Source organism: Polyodon spathula, chromosome 14 (genome assembly GCF_017654505.1).
Source record: "Polyodon spathula isolate WHYD16114869_AA chromosome 14, ASM1765450v1, whole genome shotgun sequence".
Lineage (NCBI taxonomy): Eukaryota > Metazoa > Chordata > Actinopteri > Acipenseriformes > Polyodontidae > Polyodon > Polyodon spathula.
In genome coordinates, this window is record NC_054547.1 from 32,990,065 (window position 1) to 33,007,192 (window position 17,128).

Below are 17,128 nucleotides of genomic sequence, written 5' to 3' on the forward strand. Positions count from 1 at the left end.
ATTATGAAGTTTATCAAAATCCACTGGCGTTACAACTGAACTGCTATGTTTCCTGTACAATGGCACTTTATCTGCAAAATAAAGCTAGTGCTGTGAAACTATGTAATGTAGCTGAATTGATTCATGGGGTGTCTTTTGTTATGCAGTGTTTAAAAATGCTGCTTTTAACTTTGAAGAAATGGTTAGATGGTGGTGGTGTTGTGAACATACAGTATCGAAACAACTTCAGACAAACTGACAGCTGCATACATAGCAAAGTCATACAATATGCTTTTGCCAGTTTAAGAGCCAGTATTGTCAGTTTTTATTTTTCAAAGAAAAGCTTTTAAATTTAATTATTGAAGTCTGTTACATAATAATTTGTCTTACAAACAATATTTAGATGTCCTGTAGTCTATCTAGGATTTTGTATAAAGATAAATGGAATCTCTAAGTTACACATTCCTCTTCTCAGGGATGAAACAGTGTTGAAACTAGGCTTAATTAAACTGTAAAATATAATTTTTACCCCTTTATGGACCATGGGGAGTTGTTGCACTAGAGTACTTATGAAATAATGACCAAAAAGAACAGCATAGAATTAAAATATAATCTGGCTCATTTGCAGCTGTTTTCAGATCTCCATTAGGGTTCTGATCTCGTCAATCCTTGCTTGTTTCATCGCATTGGTATTCTTGCTTTCAAAAGCTCTTTTTGCCAGATCTCTCTTTTTCTTCTGTATTCTTGTCATATTTTCTTCTACAGAATCCTTCACAATGAACTAGATTTAAAAAAGAAAATTTTGTAATTAGCTTATTGTTTAAGATTAATCACCACACCTTGCTATGGGTGAATGCTTGGTAAAGAGAGCAACACCCTTCTACATTAAGAGTGATGATGCCAAAATAATGAGCTCACCTTGGTGATGATCACATCTCTTGTCTGGCCGAGCCTATGGCATCTATCAAAGCACTGGTCCTCTGCTGCAGGATTCCAAGCCTATGAAGACATATCAACATGCACTGAAAAGCGGTTTGTAAGAATCAACTTCAAGTAATAACTGACGGCTTTGGCTCCAATTAGAACATAACTAATACCTGCACTTTGTTCTTTGTTGTTTGGTAAAAAAAAAAAAAAAAAAAATGTGGCGAGCAAATCTGAGGTTTTCATGTGTGTGATATTTAGCTTTCGTTGTTGTTCACTTGCAATGTCAGAAACCTACCGGATCCATCAGGAAAACCCTTGAAGCTGCTGTGAGATTAAGGCCGACCCCACCAGCCTTCAGTGAAAGCAGCATGATGGTGGGAGTCCCCTGCTCACTGTTCTGAAAAGCCTGTATGGCAGATGCCCTCTTCTTCTGGCTCATGGACCCATCAAGGCGTGCAAATGAAAACCCTGCTTCTCTGTCCAAAGAAAAAAGAGCAGGAAGATTCTAAATCGGCACATTCGTTTTTATTTTTCTGTTGAACCCATAAAAAAAAAAAAAAACAAGACTGCAAGGATTGATAGGGTTCATCAAGCCACAGAACACCACTTCCATTCACCCCGGAGACCTTATTAAAAAGCAATTGTGTTCAATTTTAGACGAAAGCTTGATATTGTGTGTTCAGCCTATACCTTACACATACAACATCTCTTCCTTGGTACCGCTATAATATCCGTCCACAGTTTAACTCAAATAACTTGATAGTTGATTACTAAACAGACTACCTTTTTGTATTGTAAATATGAGAAAAAGAAATCTGACCTTAGAGGGATTTCAATCAGAGACAGAAACTTTGTGAACTGAGAAACAACCAAACTCTTGACACTGGAGTCTTCCTCCCGTAGTTTGAGTAATTCATGCATCAGGGCATCTACCTGAAAAACCACAAGAAATTCTCAAACTACTGTACAAGAGGAAAATTCAAATACAGTAGATGCTGCTTATTAGTAAACTCTAGGATCCCAGCAAAGTCTTTAACAGATTGAAACGCCACATTTTCAAGTGTCTGTATATGAAAAAAAGGATGTATACTACAGTTGTTTCAGCGCACTGAAATACACATCTTGGTTCATTACAGTGTTAAAATAAACATGAAAAAAACACCAAACATCAGAATAAACAGCTGTTTAATAATACTACACAGATGTGTGAAAAAGTATACACAGTATTGTACACATAGTACTACAACAACGTACTAGCAATATCCTTAAAAACAGCAAACAACACATCAGACTCAAAAAATGCACAGCTGCGTTCCGAAAACTGATAGACGCTGCGATGTGTGTATTTGTGTGCATGCCGTAGCCATAGAGATTGTAAAAAAAAGAAAAAAAAAAAAAGTTGTCATTAAGCGGCATATAGTTGCTAATATCCGAAATCCATTAACGTTAAAGTCTATGGGATGTAACTGGTTCCCGTGAAAATGTTGTTAATAACCAAAAGTTGTCTTTATCAGTGTTGCTAATAACCAGCATCTACTGTACTTCGTGAAGCAAAACAACGACCATGTGCCTACCTTTGAACTAGGAAGCCACTTGTCTTTAGTCTCCAGAGATTCTGACGTGTTCTTCTCTTCAGGGTACTCAACCAGCTGATCCCCTTTGATCTCTGCCCGACACAGAGGGCATTTGGCATTCTGATACAAAAGGAGCAAAAATGGTGGTCTATGGTGTACAGATTATCAATAAAAAACAGTGTCCCAGTAACAGGGTTTAAATGTGATCCAACATCTCTATATGCTAAATGATATATTTTAGTGACTAACAGGATAATAAAAACTATTTTTACACTTTTCCGATAAAAATCATGAACACTTGACGATTTATACAACTCCAGAGATAATTTCCTGTCTACACAGTCTGCTAATTAAAATCTGAACTTTTTTAAACTGTGTTGAGCACAAACCTGTTCAGCACGGATAACCTGACAGATACAGGGCTTACAGTAGACATGTGCACAGTAGGTAATCACTGGAGATCTCAGCGAGTCCAGACAAATGGCACATTCTTCATCTGACCCCGAACCCAGCACAAGATTCATTTTGTTTATTAGCATCTCCCGTAGCTCACTGGGTGTAGCATCATCTTGTATAAAAGATACATTATATTAATTATTAGTTATAAGGATAAAGCCTTCAAAATGTATAGTTTAATACTAACAGTATGGGTTGCTATTGCATGCACCATTTATTAATTTAAAAGGCGTTATCTGTCTTTCATGTGTCCAAAGTCTACATTCTGTCCAGCAGCAAGCTTCCAACTAAACATCCAGCCTCCTGTTACTACCTGCAATGGCTCATTAAAATAAAAAATAAAATGTAAACCAAAGAGAAAAGTGAGGAATCTCTTGTTTTTCTTCTTTTGTTTACTTTGGTGGTGTTTTTGTATACTGATGTTTACAAGAAACACCTACAGAGCTAATGCCTTCAACTGCGGAGTGCTCTGAATTCACTCATTCTACAGGGAAGCTAAATTAAAGGCTGGAACCACGTTTCCTCTTATTAAAATTAAAAAGCTCAGTAATTATGCAACCCCTTTTAGAATCACTGACAATAATATAGAAGAAACTAACATTGTGTATTCTTGCATTATGAAATACCTTAAATACGCAGCTGAAGATTACTGTGCCACAAATCTATTGGGAGCAATGCCTTTTCAAATCTCTTTTCTAGGCTACAATTATACTCAAAATTGTCCCTGTCTGTAGGTTAATTTCTGATACAGTGTATAGGAAAAAAAAAACACAATTTCTAGAATTAATTAATTCCCAGTGCACATTATCCAACGTTCCAGTCTATCTTATGACTTTCAAGAAATAATAATAAACCCTTTTATTCAGGAATAACAGAATTTCACGAAGTGCAGGGTGTCACATAAACATTCCAAAAACAAAACACCAGAAGTGCATGGTTTAATCTACTGCAATCTCTTTAGTTGTAAATAATGCAATTGTTTAAAATTACCCACGAACATTCATAATTGTACACCTTTTGCCTGAGCTGGAGTGGCCAAACAAACCTTTCGAATCCACAGTCAAAGCAGAGCTTCCAAACAAACGTGGGTGACAGCATAACTGTCTGAGCCTCACCAGGATAGCTAAAACGTCGGCATAGTTTGTCAGAACACTTCCTTCACTGAAGTACCTGCAGGAAATCAGATTACATGGTCAGTGACGTGGGAGACCACTGCATAGCAAGCAAACCCGTAATCCACAGGACCCCTTTCAGAATATGGAGCATGTTGTTCCCTTACCTGCCAATAACAGTTCTGCCTTCTTTCCTGACAGACTCGTAAAGCTGCTTCTCCTCCTCGGACAGCGTAATGTGCTGAATAAATACCTTCCGCTCTGGTAACTCCACCACTGGCCTGCCATTTATTTTGCTTGCTTTTGTCCTTCTTAATGTAATGCTTTTGATTAAGGCCTGCAGCCGCCTGCAACAATAACTTAAGTTTATTCAGTATTTTAACTATAAAACTCAGTGCATTGGTGTGATTTCAGTAGATGTAATCCCAGTTATTGGTTTGCTTGCCATATCCCCATCGATCACATTTCCACAAAATATCAAGCCAGCTACAGAAATGAATCCTCCAGGTACTTGCCTAAACCCTTCTGGATCCCCCATCATGGCTGGCCGTTGAATTGTCCTGTTCCACCACTCCTTCGTGGTAAAGGGTTTCAGCTTCAGGAAGGAAATGAGAGTCCAGAGATCCTTCAACGAGTTTTGGATTGGGGTGCCTACAAACAACACAACAAACAAACAATTTCAGTCCTGCCTTTAATGCCAAACCAAAGATTGCTACTTGACTGTTCTCTAATCTAAATTTTAGAGCAGGTTTACATGCACCCTCTTGTGAAGGTTCAGCATTACTAGTGACGTACCTGTTAAGATCCATCTTCTCTCTGCTTTTAAATCCAAGACAGCCTTTGTCTGGAGTGCGTTGGGGTTTCGTATAGTGTGTCCTTCATCCAGCACCACTCGAAGCCAGTCTACTTTGTGGAGCGGGCTGTCATTCTTATTCTGGTAATTACCAAATGAGAGGAATGCAGAACCGTGGGAATGTATCAAATACACACTGTGCTACATACAGGACTACATGTGCACTGTACCCAACTTCACATGGCATAAACTGAATAAGGGCTCCATTGTCACGATTTAAAAACTTCAGAATGGGACGTGTTCAACACACCACCACTCGGCATTGTAAAATATGTCATGTTTTACACCAAATGATAGAACACCAAGCAAGTGACTTTCTCTTACCCCAAAATCTGCTGCTAGCACATTGTAGGTCGTCACCACAATGTCTTGTGAAGAAAGGAATAACGGATCCCTGCTCCGGTCAGAGCCATAGTAAAGATAAACACTCAGCTTTACATTGGGGCGCACATGTTGCTCAAACTGGTCCTGAAAGACATCCAATTTTAAGATTCAACTTTGTTGACAGTAGTAATATGTCTGATTGCACACTGTGATGACATTCTATATTTTTACAATTCAAATGTTTATTAGGAGTCCCTTTATGGTGTCCATTTCCTCACAGTTTATTAAATCTGACAAATAATTATTGTAGTTCACCAGTATCACTTACAATCCAGTTACTAAGAACAGACAGAGGGCAAATAATAAGGGTAGCTCTTCCCTTCATTTCAGCACTAGCAACAGCACCTACAAAAGGAAACAACAAGCACCATTTATTGCATTCTTGCAGTTAAAAAAGGACAGCAGATATACAACACCAGCATGTGTTTTGTTTGATAAGATGTATAGTACTGTATCTAGCAATCAATCAGTCCTTAAATGAATTCCCTCACACACACACACACACACACACACACACACACACACACACACACAGGTAAGATGCTGGAATTGGAATGTTCTTCTAACCTTTTTTCTTGACTTTCCTTTTGGAGGTGCTTGCAGCAGCTGACGTTTCAAGGGCAGCAGCAAAATCAAAACACTCCATCGGGGAAGAAACACGCCCTACAAAACAAAACAAAACCCATATAGGCCAAAGAAGTGAAACTACATGCGCCAACTTGGATTGGCGTAAGCAGTTTTCAAGAACTTGTCGATCACAGCCAGTCAGAATAACAATATTATTGAAGGTGACCGAGAACATTGTGCTTCTGATGTCAACATATTGGTGTTGTGGTAATTCACTGTCATTGACGAAGTAAAACTGGCTTCTTCTGCTTTCCTTGAATGCCTGCAAGCAGTACAAAAAGTAAAACTTGCTTGAGTGTTACGCGGGACAATTGCTGAGCTGCCAACAAAAAAAAGGCTACATTTGTTTAGAAAATGTGCGCTAAGCCCAATAAAATTGGAAAAGTAGATAGACACACAAGCAAAAAAAATCCCAGGACATACCTTTGCTTGAACCTCCTTTGTCCTTTCCCTGTTTTCGCTCTACTTTACCTGAAAAAAAAAAAAGAAACAATTTCAGGAATTATTCAATTATTAATAAATAAATAAATAAATGAAGAGAAAAAAAGAATAATTTCCACTCAAGCTCACTTTTCTTTTTAGGAGATTCCTCATCTCTCGAGCCCTCAGAGTCACTGCTGTAAATGTACGTCACCTTCGCTTTTTGCCTTTGTGAACATTTTTTTTTTCAAATAAAGCAAAACACCAGTCAAACTTGAACTAAAGAGTTTAACAGCATTCAGGTTAACTTCACTTCTGGCTCTGTGATAATATTTACAGTAACACTAGCATCATCCAAAATGTGTACATAATTACATTTCACAATATGGTCATCTTACTGTATTTATATCTACAGTCAAGCCTGCATCAGCACTGACCAGTGCCTCTTGTTTACTGTACTTTAACTGAGGGAAGTACTTTTCTTTCTTGAGTTTCTAGGCCACTCAGAGTGGGGTGTCCTAAAACAGCTTTCTACTTGTTTTCTATGTGTGTGTGTGTGTGTGTGTGTGTGTGTGTGTGTGTGTGTGTGTGTGGTTTTTTTTTTTTTTGTGTGTGTGTGTTTTGTTTCACCTTTTTGAACGAGAACCACCAGCAGAAACCTCTGTACTCTTCACAGCTTCATCTGTTTTAACATTTTCATTCGGTTCCTCTGAAAAAGACAATAAGTAAGAGACGCAAGCAGATTTAAAATTGCAGAAAAAAATTATAATTATGTATTCCTATCTGAAAACCCTATCACAAGTGGTGGTGAAAATGCATGTCCTTAAAATATAGCAACTATTCACCAAAAAGGCAAGCCCTCTGTCAGTAACTGAAGCCTCTAAAATGAAAAGGAATTCACTCACTGCAATATCAACCTAAACCATTTAATTAGAAATACAGTAAAACCTAAGTTAACTGCTCGCCAAAGGGGTTTGGACATGTATGGGTATTTCAGACAGACGGCTGCTTATTTAAGGGGCCTCTGTGATTCACTTACTGGACACTAACAAAAATACTGTTCTATCCTAAATAGGATTTATCCACCTTCTGTGGATATTTGACATATATAGGGATATAGTGAAGACCTGTGATGTTTTTATGACAAGATTTCCCCTAGATTTTCCACCTTTGGGAACCTATATATATATATATATATATATATATATATATATATATATATATATATTATATATATATATATAGAGCTCTGGAAAAAATTAAGAGACCACTGCAAAATTATCATCTGGGGGTGCTTCAGCAAGGCTGGAATCGGGCAGATTTGTCTTTGTGAAGGACGCATGAATCAAGCCAAGCTTCTGCTCTGACAATGTTCCCCAACTTTTTCCAGCAGGACAATGCTCCATGCCACACAGCCAGGTCAATCAAGGTGTGGATGGAGGACCACTAGATCAAGGCCCTGTCATGGCCAGCCCAATCTCCAGACCTGAACCCCATTGAAAACCTCTGGAATGTGATCAAGAGGAAGATGGATGGTCACAAGCCATCAAACAAAGCCGAGCTGCTTGAATTTTTGCGCCAGGAGTGGCATAAAGTCACCCAACATCAATGTGAAAGACTGGTGGAGAGCATGCCAAGACGCATGAAAGCTGTGATTGAAAATCGGGGTTATTCCACCAAATATTGATTTCTGAACTCTTCCTAAGTTAAAACATTAGTATTGTGTTGTTTAAAAATGAATATGAACTTATTTTCTTTGCATTATTCGAGGTCTGACAACACTGCATCTTTTTTGTTATTTTGACCAGTTGTCACTGTCTGCAAATAAATGCTCTAAATGACAATATTTTTATTTGGAATTTGGGAGACATGTTGTCAATAGTTTATAGAATAAAACGAAAATGTTCATTTTACCCAAACACATACCTATAATAGTAAAACCAGAGAAACTGATAATTTTGCAGTGGTCTCTGAATTTTTTCCAGAGCTGTATATATATATATATATATATACTATACACACACACACACACACACACACACACACACACACACACACACACGGACTGGAAACCTAAAAAAAAAGTTTGACCTCAAAGACACACACAAATGCCAATTTCAAGGGAATACGTTTTTTCCTGCCACATACAAAGCAAGTGTGTCACACAGCACTGACAAAGTTTTGCACCTGTAGTCTTCTTTTGTATTCCTCCGAGAGTTGCTACAGACAGAGGAATATCATCCTAAAGAAAGAAAAAACAGAGAAGAAAATGCATCATCCTGTGCCTCTTGCATCCATCACACACTCATTAGCATCTCACACTGATTAGCTACATTAGGCCTGTATTCCTTACTCATGCTCGGTTTACTTATTATTTTTACATCACCTTTGGAAATGCAGTTATGTTCTTTGTTATTTGGGTTTTAACTCATTTGGAGGCATGAGGCGAAAAGTGTAGTGAATTGAAATGTGAGGTAAAACTTCAAAACATTGTACTTGTACACGGAAACAGTAACCAAAATGTTTGTCCATGTGACTTTGGGCATTTGATCAATCAATACCCAGCTGGGATAAGTTTTATCCCTGGGTGGTTTAGGTAAATAATACTGAGCCCTAGGTTTCTCATAAGTTTAACCTCCAAACGTGTAATCAACTGAAGTTCATTGGAATTGTAGCAGCATCAACATCATCTTCCTGCAAACCACTAGGTTGACATTTCAAAATACAATGAGAATAAAATGGCTGTACTTCTGCAGTCTCCTCTTCATCAATCTTCTCAAGGGGAAGAGGCATTCCTTTATGAAAGTTTGTAAGAATCAGCGCAATCATGGACAGAGTCTTCCCCTAAGAAAACAAAACCCAAAGGATCAAAAGCAAATCATACTGCAGGAAATCTGTACACATTTGGAAATATTTACAGGGATAACTGAGCTGCCTACAATAAAGTACAAGCAAGTAAACACATAATACACAAATGTCACTCTAATATAACATAATAATATTAACACTAATATAGAAGACTTTATCACCACATATGCAGAGTAATAGGGAAAAAATAAATATTCTGTGTTTAAGATGATATATGATACAGTATTATAGACTTGCTTTAGTATGATCTTTCCACAAAAGACATTTAAAAAAAAGCATTTAGAATTATGGAATTCATTTTCATGCTTAAAAAAGGAACTTTTGGATATTGATCTGAGCTTAAACCGCAACAACCACGGATGACACTGATTCCACCCAATTAATACAGGTCTGTGGCAGAATCAAACTGGTCACCTATCAATGTTAATTCATTTTCCAAGGCTATGCTGATGCACTTGCTTGACTCTTACCAGCCCCATGTCATCACTCAAGATCCCTCCAAGAACTTTCTCGGGTCTTTCTTTAACTCCAAAGTTCGTAAGCAGATTGTAGTATATGTCGTTTTTCTGCTCCCAAAACGGTGGCAGGTCATTGTTGTTTTCCTGAGATACCATCCATGCCAACGCCTGCTTTTGGTGTGCAAGCAGCGCAGTGCCAACAGCCTAAAACATCACAAAGAGGTTCAGTTTACAGACACCTTTGTGTCTTCACATTACACTCTCTGTGGAATTCGTTCAACATGCAGACCTGTATATGTGACTAGGATACAGAATTCAAACCTTCAGAGCTCTAAACTAATCGAACATACTAACATGTATATCTATTAGTGCTGTGTTAGAATAATGATAATATGTTTATTTTTATAAAGTGCCTTTCATAGTGGACCACCATCACAAAGCGCTTTACAGAGTTAGGCTGTGAACTGTGCATTATATGCAGAATCACTTACAATAGGACACTGATTTAACATCTCATCCACACATGTCAAAAAATATACGTTTGAATATTCGGATATTTGTCCTAGCACTGACATCTATAACATTTCCTTTTTTTTTTCTTTTTACATAAAGGCATATTAAGTTAAAAAAAAATATTTTGCCTACTTCAGCTGGTTCCATCATCCGTCCTTTGGTGTCCACCACATCTTCAAACAATTTGTCAAACTCATTCTTCAGCTGGGAATCACAAAATGTAGTTTTCATTCAATGACTAACACATACAGTACAGGAAGCAAGTTCAAGAAGACAGTACATTGCTCAAATGTATTTTAATGTTTCCTATACAAAATATATGGTGTATAGTATTGTCCCAGTAATCAGTAATCATTCCAGTAATAGTACAAATAGGTAGAATACATAGGAACACTGTATTCAATGAGATACTGCACCTGATCAGCCGTCATCTGGACTACAGGAAGACAGCCAGATGCAAGTCTGAAACTTTTAGGCATCGACATCGATCCTACTCCCCAACTACTGGTCTCAAAACCTGAAAAGATTAAACCAGTCAGAGCTTAACACTTGAATAGCAGAAACTCTCCCCTTTCCTGCAGGCACAGCTGTGAGATACCTGTACTCTTTGAAGGTGGGCATAGTTTAAATCCGGATCGACTGAGCCTCTCAACCACAGAAGCTTTGTGTTCCTCTTTACCCCAGAAATTGAGCTGAACAGGCATAGAAAAGGCATTTGTGGTGCCAAATGGGACAATCCTGTTGAAAACAAACACACTTAAAACATTTCTGCAGCACTTCCATAGTTTACTTTATAAATAGGTTTTAGATGCAGTGCAGTTCTTTGCAGAAACACCTTTAAAATGTGTGAAGCAAAAACTGCAAATATGGTGTTCTGTATAACAGAACTCAGCTTTCAAAGACAAAGAATACAAAAAATAACTAGCTTGTATTTGTATTTTTATTTATTTTTTGTAAACTAGTACAATTTGCATACATTGATTTGCACTGGAATATAGTCCAAGTTTTATGTTGACCCTGTTAAAATCACCCTTATAAAATCAAGTGGTATGTGCCATTGCAATAAGAAAGAACTTTGTAATACAACAAGGATTACTAGTGCACAATGTGCGAGATGAATTCAAACACATTACTCACCCCTCAACCTTTGCCAGCTTATTGTCTATGATGTATGCCATGGGTAGAGCCAGTTCTTTTTTAATATGTCCTACCTGGTCCCCATACACATTGTTCACCTGAACTGCATTTCTGTCATATGGGTTATCAGGCTGCCTCACAAGGGAGACCATTTCATTTTTGTTGACCTACACGGAAAAAAGTATACATGTATTATCTATGCATAATATTTTGAAATGTACGCAGGGTAATAATTATGCATTTACTGAAAGCACTTTTTTTCAGTAATGTGTAACCATTTCAGAGATATTGTTCATGGAAAGGCCTTCATGTTAGTAATAGCTCCATGCCCAACATTTGGGGAATGTGTCTGCATTTAGTCAAACCAGACAAATCGATTCAAGCTGCAGGGGTGGAAATAAGACTCCTGTTGCATAGCAGTTTGAGCCAGTCCTAGATTTACTATGTCTAATAAGACACTATTGAGTTTATCTGTACACTGTGGTTAATCAAGCTCATAGGAAAACCTGAAATAGGTCAGACTGCAATGTCTGGAATGGGTCAGATTTTTAGGACACAACTGTCGATGTGTTAAATCGAGCATTAGACATTAACACTAATGCTCTCCTCAAAAGTCAGAAAGATGTCATATTGCACTAGCGACAGTACATTACGTCATAAGAGCTTACATACCACGCCACTATAATAACGTAACCCCACCACATTTCCACGCAAGGTTCCAAACAGCGTGTTTGCATCGTGATCATCATCTCCGACTGTTAAATCGTCAGCAGACTGGCGGTTTAAGGACTGGAACAAGGTTTCTGTTTGGTCAGGAACCGAGAGGAAATCAAAAGTAGTCAACTGAGACGAGCCAGCGACGTAAAATCTTCTTCGTAGCGGGGCGTGCATGTTTCTCTAGCTGTATGAAACGATGACACAACATGGGTGATGTTAAATTGTATACTGTAATCTGGTTATACTTAACACATTATTTTACATTGATTAAGCTTTACTGAAATCGATTTCCACAATACTCCATGTTTACAATACAGTTGCATTTATAATTGCTTACCCCAGAAAGATGATTCAAAATTATCTTCTTTTATTTTATTTAGAGCGAAGGAGAACCGCTCCAGATATGGTTTGAACTGAAGATAAAAAAAAATAAAAAAAAACGGGCAAATTCGTTAGGCACTTTCAGTAACAAAAAAATAATAATAATAATTCTGAGTTTGTTGTTATGAAATGGGCGGCAGGCCCTGCGAAATATGTATGCAGGAACTAAACCAGTCAAGTTATTATTATGATATGATACCCGCGAATCGATAAACACTGATTGATATTTGATAAAGCCAATCGAAAACAACGCAAGACAATATAAACCAATCCGTGTAGAACAAGGGTGTGTTGTCAAAGCCGCATAAAGGTTACGTTCCTCCAATCAAATTCACAGGGCTGGAAATATACAAAGACGTGCTGTGTAACGTAATCGCGCAATAAGCATATTGGACCATTTTAGTGCGTTTTGTTTTTTAAAAGTTTGCGTGTGTGTCATTGTGTCATCATCACTGAACTATCCGTGCCAGTTCCACCGCCTGCCTTCCTGACTGCCTTTCACGAAGTTCCCTTTTGAACTGCAGTAGCACATGTCAACTCTGGGGGGGGGAGCTGTTTTTCAATATACTGTAATAATTTGTTCTCTTTAAAAGCCACGTATTTCAACATCGTCTTATCTCGCTTTCTCTGAAATCGTTATTAGAAGACAATCTCCACTGCTCTGTTTGATTAAATTATTATAAGTTATTTATTTTTATATTTATTCTATTGCATGTGCGATTGTATTAGCAGCTAAGATTAGATCCTAACAATAATATATTGTGAAAACGTTTTGTTTAAAACAGATATATGCACTAGGGCAATGTACATGTATTTCTACCCTTATGAATTCCGATATTATGTCATGTTAATTCCTCTATATCTTTCTTTGTAAATATAATCAATGAAGGTTTTTTCTTCTGAAACGACAACATTTTAGGATTCTTGGATTTATTTAAATGCAGGGATCTAGTAGCGAAAGTAATTAGGAAGTTACAGGCTGTTAACTTCCAGCATTAAACCTTGCAAAAAGGAGTTTTCAAACTGTGTTAGCAACTTTCAGTGTTATTGACTGCAACATGGTTTTGCAACTGCATGAAAAGGGCACACTTCGGGTAATGTGGTTTTAAATGAAATCTGGGATATAGCAAAGTAAATAATATTGAGTAACTTTGTTTCTGGTTGTCTCAGCTCTAACTATTTGAACACTGCAGACTGGAATAGGTACAGAGGTGTATTAAACTACTGTTAAGACATTGCTTCCTTCCTGTATACCAGTACCAGGGTTGGGTTCAAGTGCATTTGCATTCAAATGCAATCAAGAAATAAATATACACCGCATTTGCATTTGAACAGTTTGCAAAGTACAGCATTTGACAGAATATCTTTGATCGATTTCAATTTAATATTCGACTGAATATATTTGCAGAATTAGTACTGTGCACACAGGAGTAGTAGGTCTACAGGATTACAAACTTAGTGAATTTCCAAAATATTGTACTATTGTACTTGAAGTAATACTGCTAGTTAAACTACTAGAACTTCTTACAACCAGGTAGCTAAAGACGTGACACACCGGTGTGCCTGAGACTTCCTCCCGAGAGCAACCCTCACGTACACCCCTCTCCCCCTAGAACTTTATTACACTGTATGTCACATTCTGTCATCTTTCAGGTAAAAACAGGAATGTAGTTAGATTGGCAATCTATAAAATTAACAAAGATAATACTGGTAATGTAGTGATGCCAAGTTATAACTTTAAAAAAGAAAAAACAAGCTGTAAAATGTAACTGTGGGACAGTAAGCTTTTATGTAGGGGTCATGTTATAGTAATACTGGTTGCACATCAAGGCAGTCAGCAGCCACTGTGTTTCTGGTGCATTCCTTGGCTTTGAATTCTATGTGGCCCATGATTTTTTCCACTGTCAAATCCGTGGGAACAAACTGCAATGCTTTATTTCCCATGTAATTGTTGGAAAGGCACCAAGTTTGCTGCACGACATCGTTTCTTAGATAAGAGAGCACATTATTAATGCTTGGTTGTGTGTGGATGACCTGTCCTGACTGTTTTTCTTCAATGTAGCTTTAAACTCTTTAGTTGCACTCCCCCATGGAAACTATTACCATAGATGATCTTTTAATTGCTGGGTTTTCTTAAGCAGAAGGAAAGGCCGTTTTCATTACATATATGCTAATGATTGACCATTATAACTATCTGCTCCATAAAAGAAAGGAGGTTTCAGTCTTCATTCTGATCCATTAGATCCCAAATTCAGTGGGTGGTTTGTGACATGCACAACACTCCAACTTGGAAAGTGCAATTGGAGCACCAGAAGGGTGTGTGGGGGGAGTGCACAGAAACTAAAAAAATAGAACTTGTCGCATTGCTAGTTTTCCTCCTTCTAAAGCTAAATGTAGTTAGCCAGGTTGTTGTTTTTTGTTTCTTTGGCAGGCGAAGTAAGGACCGGGGTACATGAGCTGGAAAGCATGAAATCGGACAGGATGAAGGTTGTGCAGCTGAACGTGTGCAGTGAAGAGGGGGTGGATGAGGAACCACTTACAGGAAAGGGAGCGCATGTTTCTGAACACACCACCTTCCATTACCAGGCAGCATTCACCAGGTTGTCTGGCTCTATGTTTCCATTAGAGGTACGTTACTTAATGTACTAGCAACAGAAACAAGAAACAAAGTTTTAAAATAATTATAATAATTAGGAGCTCATGGTATGTATTGCATTTTTTTCCCATCATATGTACATTTGTTCATTTACCGTTGAAAATGACCCTAGTCAAACACACCAACCAGCAGAAACACAGACAATAGAAACTAGTGTTGCTTAAAATTTTTCTAAAGCGTAGAAACATCCAAATGATTAGTTTTACATATTCCCTGTGTCCTGAGAAAAGTAATGTGAGTAAAGATATTAATACAGGGGAAACTAATAATTTCGTGAAATTCTTGTAACTTCCCTAACCAGTATTTGTTTACTTTTTTGTGAGTTTTAATGATGCTTCTACTTTTAATAACTCATTGCTGCCACCTGCTGTTAAATTTGTGGCATTTGCTTCTGTTGGATGGGAGACATCTGAAAATTATACAATTTTCATCACTGGTAATGAAACCAAAGGTTACCTTTTGATAACTGTTTCCTCAGTAAAGCATTTACAGTGCCTCATTGTTCTCTGGGATGCGTGTTGACACAACAGATAAGAGAATGGAGGAGGAATAACATCAGTAAAGGAGTTTGGTGGGAGCAGGAGAGCTGGTAGCTGTTTCTACTTGTACTATGTGTTATCATGTTCTTGCAGGGCTAATCATATCCACAAAGCTTTATTATGAATTAAATTAAGTTTGGTATTGTTCATGATCTCTCCAGGTCTTTGGGCGTTGGACTAAAGTGCTATAAAGACGAGAACAAAAATTTGATACAAAAAAACTAGTTCATGCAGTGTTTATTTTCTGTACATAAAATACCCCCCCCCCCCCACTTAAACCCCCCCCCCCCCCCCCCCCCCCCCCCCCCCCCCACTCTCCATTGATTTAACGACATGTGCCAGCTAATAAGAAACCACTTTAGTACAGTTAAGACTGCTTGAACAACTTAAATTAGTTATTTCTTGTCGGTAAAATTGGGCTCAATTACTTATTAAAATACATCAACACCCCCTCTTGGTAATCGACTTGCTATAAAGACCACTTCACTTTTAACAGCATTCTCTATTTGTGCATTTTCTTTGCCCTCTCTGTCTGTCTCTCCGTAAGGACCAGGTTTCTATTAAGACTCAACAGTTGTTCTTTGTTTTGCTTTGGTGTGGAGGCCTTTTCGGACTGCCTGAGGTACGAGATGCGTCGCTAGGGAGTTAGTCAGCATCATCAAGACGGGAAACTTCATTGCTGCCACAGGGATCCTGACATGTGACATTGTCATGGAAACAGCGGACAAACTGGGGAAAGAGACCCCCCAGATTGTCCAAGACGACTATGGAAGAGCATGCTTCGACCGCCATGTTTCAGTCTTGAAGTCCTATCGCAACAGTGGGCTGAGAGACGTAGCAGTTGTTATAAAGGACATCACAGAGGCAGTCACTTCCTGCTACCCATACATATGCTACAACCCGACAGATGCCTATTGATCAGGTTACAGATGATGACTCATCTTCCTGCTGCCATCACAGACAGGCCCTATTTATTAACTTGAGTGTGACCGGGTTATCAGTACTTTATTGATGAGACAATCTCTTAAAAACAGTCAAAATATGCACATAACATTGTGTTTATGCTCTAGTAATGTTTTGTATTTGTATTGTTAAGGTGACGTGATTCAATCCGCACTATTGAGATTTCTTCACACATCTGTAGAAATTCAAGGTTTTTCTGGATAAAGACCTGGTGAGAAATTAATACACATTTTCAGGGTTTAATCTCCAGGCTGTTCTTTAGTCCATACAAGTCTGATCATTAAGGCTTTTTAAAATGTGTAGACCTTGAACATAGGAAATCTGTTTTACTGCTTGACAAATTGAACAAGCATTATAACCTAACTTATCCTGTTAAAGCAGATGGTACTACTGTGTGATTCAAACTTTTCTAACAATGTGATGTGTGGAAATTATTATTTATAATCCGCTCAGGTAATCTGCATAGATGGTGATTAATAATTGGTGCTTTTTGTGAAATTCTATTGGTGATTCTATAACAGCCTTTTCCATAATCACTTTAAAGAATGAAAACATGTTAATTAA

General features: G+C 37.9%; 1 protein-coding gene across 1 annotated transcript; it reads right to left on the reverse strand.

Annotated features, from left to right (window-relative positions):
- Positions 1 to 280: 280 nt before the first annotated feature.
- On the reverse strand, positions 281 to 12,912 carry hltf (helicase-like transcription factor). Its single transcript, XM_041270042.1, has 25 exons — positions 12,363 to 12,912; positions 11,981 to 12,209; positions 11,309 to 11,475; positions 10,770 to 10,909; positions 10,588 to 10,688; positions 10,304 to 10,375; positions 9,671 to 9,862; positions 9,081 to 9,176; positions 8,520 to 8,574; positions 6,963 to 7,041; positions 6,483 to 6,559; positions 6,336 to 6,383; positions 5,853 to 5,948; positions 5,554 to 5,630; positions 5,226 to 5,369; positions 4,844 to 4,982; positions 4,564 to 4,699; positions 4,216 to 4,395; positions 3,982 to 4,106; positions 2,870 to 3,048; positions 2,481 to 2,600; positions 1,727 to 1,839; positions 1,202 to 1,382; positions 898 to 978; positions 281 to 760 (listed from the first exon to the last, which is right to left on the reverse strand). Exons 2-25 carry the CDS (start codon positions 12,197 to 12,199, stop codon positions 614 to 616), a joined length of 2,964 nt encoding a protein of 987 aa, XP_041125976.1. The 5' UTR covers positions 12,200 to 12,209; positions 12,363 to 12,912; the 3' UTR covers positions 281 to 613.
- Positions 12,913 to 17,128: the final 4,216 nt, after the last annotated feature.

Bases quoted from the DNA above. Each gene is read 5' to 3' on its own strand.
- hltf (XM_041270042.1), bottom strand. From the start codon at position 12,199: ATGCACGCCCCGCTACGAAGAAGATTTTACGTCGCTGGCTCGTCTCAG. The intron at 11,476-11,980 runs GTATGTAAGCTC...TTTTCCGTGTAG, and splicing joins TACGTTATTATAGTGGCGTG to GTCAACAAAAATGAAATGGT. The intron at 1,840-2,480 runs GTAGGCACATGG...GTGGTTTTTCAG, and splicing joins AGTGGCTTCCTAGTTCAAAG to GTAGATGCCCTGATGCATGA.